Below are 3,116 nucleotides of genomic sequence, written 5' to 3'. Positions count from 1 at the left end.
TATGGCCTTTGCAGGCAAATGGATGAAATTGGAGAATATCATGCTAAGTGACATAAGTCAATTTCAAAAAATCAAAGGACAAATGATCTTGCTGATATGCGGATGATGACACATAGTGGGCGGTGGGAGGTGGGCAAGAATGGAGGAAGGAGGGACTATATAGAGGGAAAAGTGGGGTCAGAGGGGTAGGGGGGAAGGAAAAAATAACAGAATGAATCAAACACCATTACCCTATGTAAATGTATGATTACACAAATGGTATGCCTCTACTTCATGTACAAACAGAGAAAAAAGATGTATCCCATTTGTTTACAATAAAAATTAAAAAAAAAAAAAAAAAAAAAAAAAAAAAAAAACTCATGCTGAGGCTTGGTTCCCCAGTGTGGTTGTGGTAGGTAGTGATGATGCACTTAAGAAGTACTGGGGCTCTAAGAGGGATTAGTGCTTTTCTTGCTAGAGTGAGTTCTTGTTTGGTGTGGGCTAGTCACTGCTACAGTTGTTATAAACTGAGTCTACTCCATAGGCTTCCTTTTCTGCTTTTTTCACCATGTTCTAAAACAGGTTTCCGGTTAATACCCTGCCTCAGACGTCGTGTTGCGCTTGAAGGCAGACGAGCTCCGGAGGTGTCCGGAGGCATTCTGTGTTTGCTGCGGTAACCTCATCAGCCCGCCAAGATGGCGATGCAAGCGGCTAAGAGGGCGAACATTGGACTTCCACCTGAAGTAAATCGGATTTTATATATAAGAAATTTGCCATACAAAATCACAGCTGAGGAAATGTATGATATATTCGGGAAATATGGACCTATTCGTCAAATTAGAGTAGGAACAGCCTATGTGGTCTATGAAGATATCTTTGATGCCAAGAATGCATGTGACCACCTATCAGGATTCAATGTTTGTAACAGATACCTTGTGGTTTTATACTATAATGCTAACAGGGCATTTCAGAAAATGGACACCAAAAAGAAGGAGGAACAGTTGAAGCTTCTCAAGGAGAAATATGGCATCAATACAGATCCACCAAAATAGGTGTTTTCTGCATTTTCACTTTGGACTAAAACCTTTTCTTATCCTTTTAATTAATTCTGAATATTATGATTTCTCAGTTGAGATTCAAAATTATTTGCTTGAAACTTTGATACATACTTTATTATATTATGTTTATAAACTTAAAGTGTTTTGTAAAACATGTCATTGTTTCCTTTTGAACTTTTCCCTCCTGTTTGATATAGGAAAAAACTGAAAAGTTAAATCATTTGAAGGATTGTGCATGGGCCTAGGAACTCTTGAGTTTCTTAAGAGCAGGGACCTTTTTATATTATTAGTGCTTACAATGTCCAGTCCAGTGATTAGTCATTAGAAGAATTTGTTGTAGTCTTCTCATTTATTGAAGTTCTATCAGTAATGAACTCTTCATTACAACACAGTGAATATAGGTGTCTACATGTTGCTGGTGAAGAAACCAAAGTTCATGATGCTGGTTGAATGAATAAGATGCCTTCATAAAAAGCCAGTATAACAGAAACCAGTTGTTAATCAGGCCTATACACTTGAGTAATACTTGCTTTACAGATAACCAAACACCTTTGACAGTGGGGTATCCTTGTCCTTAGCACAGAGGTCTGTCATAGCGGCTTTTCAGGTGACAGCACATTGTTAGAAATTTGAGAGCAAGTAGCTTAGGAAGTGGTGATGTTACATATCTGAGACTGTATTTAAGTAGCCTTTCATTGTAGTTATTGAGCATTTGTATATATTTTGGGCCTTAGCTCACAGTATATCTTTGCCATAAATAAAATATTTCATGTTCCTTCTTACAAAAAAATAAAATAAAATAAAAATAAAACAGGTTTCCTTTGCCAGTGCCCTGCTGTTGGAACTTTCCAGTTCAAGAGAATCATGAGCCAACAAAACCTCTTTTCTTTATGTGTAAACCAGCATCAGGCATTCTGTTATTGCAACACAAAACAGAGTAAAACATAACTTTTCATTTGGGAATAATTTTAGACTTACAGGAAAGTTGCAAAGATAGTATAGAAAGATTTCATATACTTTTGCACCCAGTTTCTTCTGTTGTTGACATCTTACATTACCAAGGTACATTTGTCAAAACTAAGAAAACAACATTGGTACTATTAACTAAACTCAAAAGGTTTTATGTGGATTTCATTAGTTTTTCCACTGTGCCTTTTGTTATTGTTGTTGTTCTTATTGTTTCAGAATCCAATCCAATTTTAAGTACTTTTTAATTTGGGGAGGATTCATGTTATTTGCAAAATTATACAAACTAATAACATTTTTATATCATGCTGTTTCAAATTTGAAACGTTTAAATTGGTATAAAATGTGAATGCACTTGTATCCAAAGCCTTCCACAGTTTTTAACACAAGAATGGCTGAAGAATTAACCTTCTGCAGTGGCCCTAAGCCAGCTGTATTCAAATTGGAATGACAGGTGAAACAGAGGGAGAGTATTTTGTCCTGAGTTTCATGGGAAGATTTCATGAAGAAAATCACAGCAGAGAGAATTCAGGGAAAATATTCAGAATAACATAAGGAATATTAAAAATGAACAAACGAGTTTCAAACTGGATATAATAGAGTTATAAAAAATGTGTGAAATATTGCCTGGTGAAGTACCACATTACATAGTTTAAATTTATTAGTGCAAAAAAAAAACACAAGCATAACTATGTGGTCATATATATTGTAAAATATCTTTTGTTGTTGTTCTTGTTGGGATAGAACCCAGGGGGACTCTATCACCGAGCTATATCCCCAACCCTAGGCCTTTTTATTTTCTGTTTTGAAATAGGGTTTCACTAAGTTGCTTAAGCCCTTGCTAAGTTGCCGAGGCTGGCCTTGAACCTGTGATCTTCTTGACTCCGCCTCCCAAGTCATACAAACTACCGGCATGTGCTACTGCACCTGGCTACAAAATATTCTTAATATGCTGTTACTATTATCAAACTACACAAGTCCTTAAAAAATCAATAGAAGAGTGGATGGAGAGTAGAGTCAATTTATGTCTTATCAGCAGCATATGAAAATGTTCAAATTCATTTTCAAAGAAATGCAAACATAATTTTTTAAAGCTTGAACTGGTAATGATCA

The 3,116-nt window shown here is 35.8% G+C and overlaps 1 protein-coding gene across 1 annotated transcript; it reads left to right on the top strand.

Moving 5' to 3' along the window:
- The first annotated feature begins 574 nt into the window (after positions 1-574).
- Positions 575-1,805, top strand: LOC306658596 (splicing factor 3B subunit 6-like). The gene has a single exon (XM_079135724.1). The coding sequence runs from the start codon at positions 675-677 to the stop codon at positions 1,029-1,031; it is 357 nt and encodes a 118-aa protein (XP_078991850.1). The 5' UTR covers positions 575-674; the 3' UTR covers positions 1,032-1,805.
- Positions 1,806-3,116: the final 1,311 nt, after the last annotated feature.

This window comes from Sciurus vulgaris, assembly GCF_902686455.1.
Source record: "Sciurus vulgaris genome assembly, chromosome: 3".
In the NCBI taxonomy this organism is placed as follows: domain Eukaryota; kingdom Metazoa; phylum Chordata; class Mammalia; order Rodentia; family Sciuridae; genus Sciurus; species Sciurus vulgaris.
Note: the sequence above shows the minus strand (reverse complement) of the source record. Positions and strands in the feature narration are given on the sequence as shown.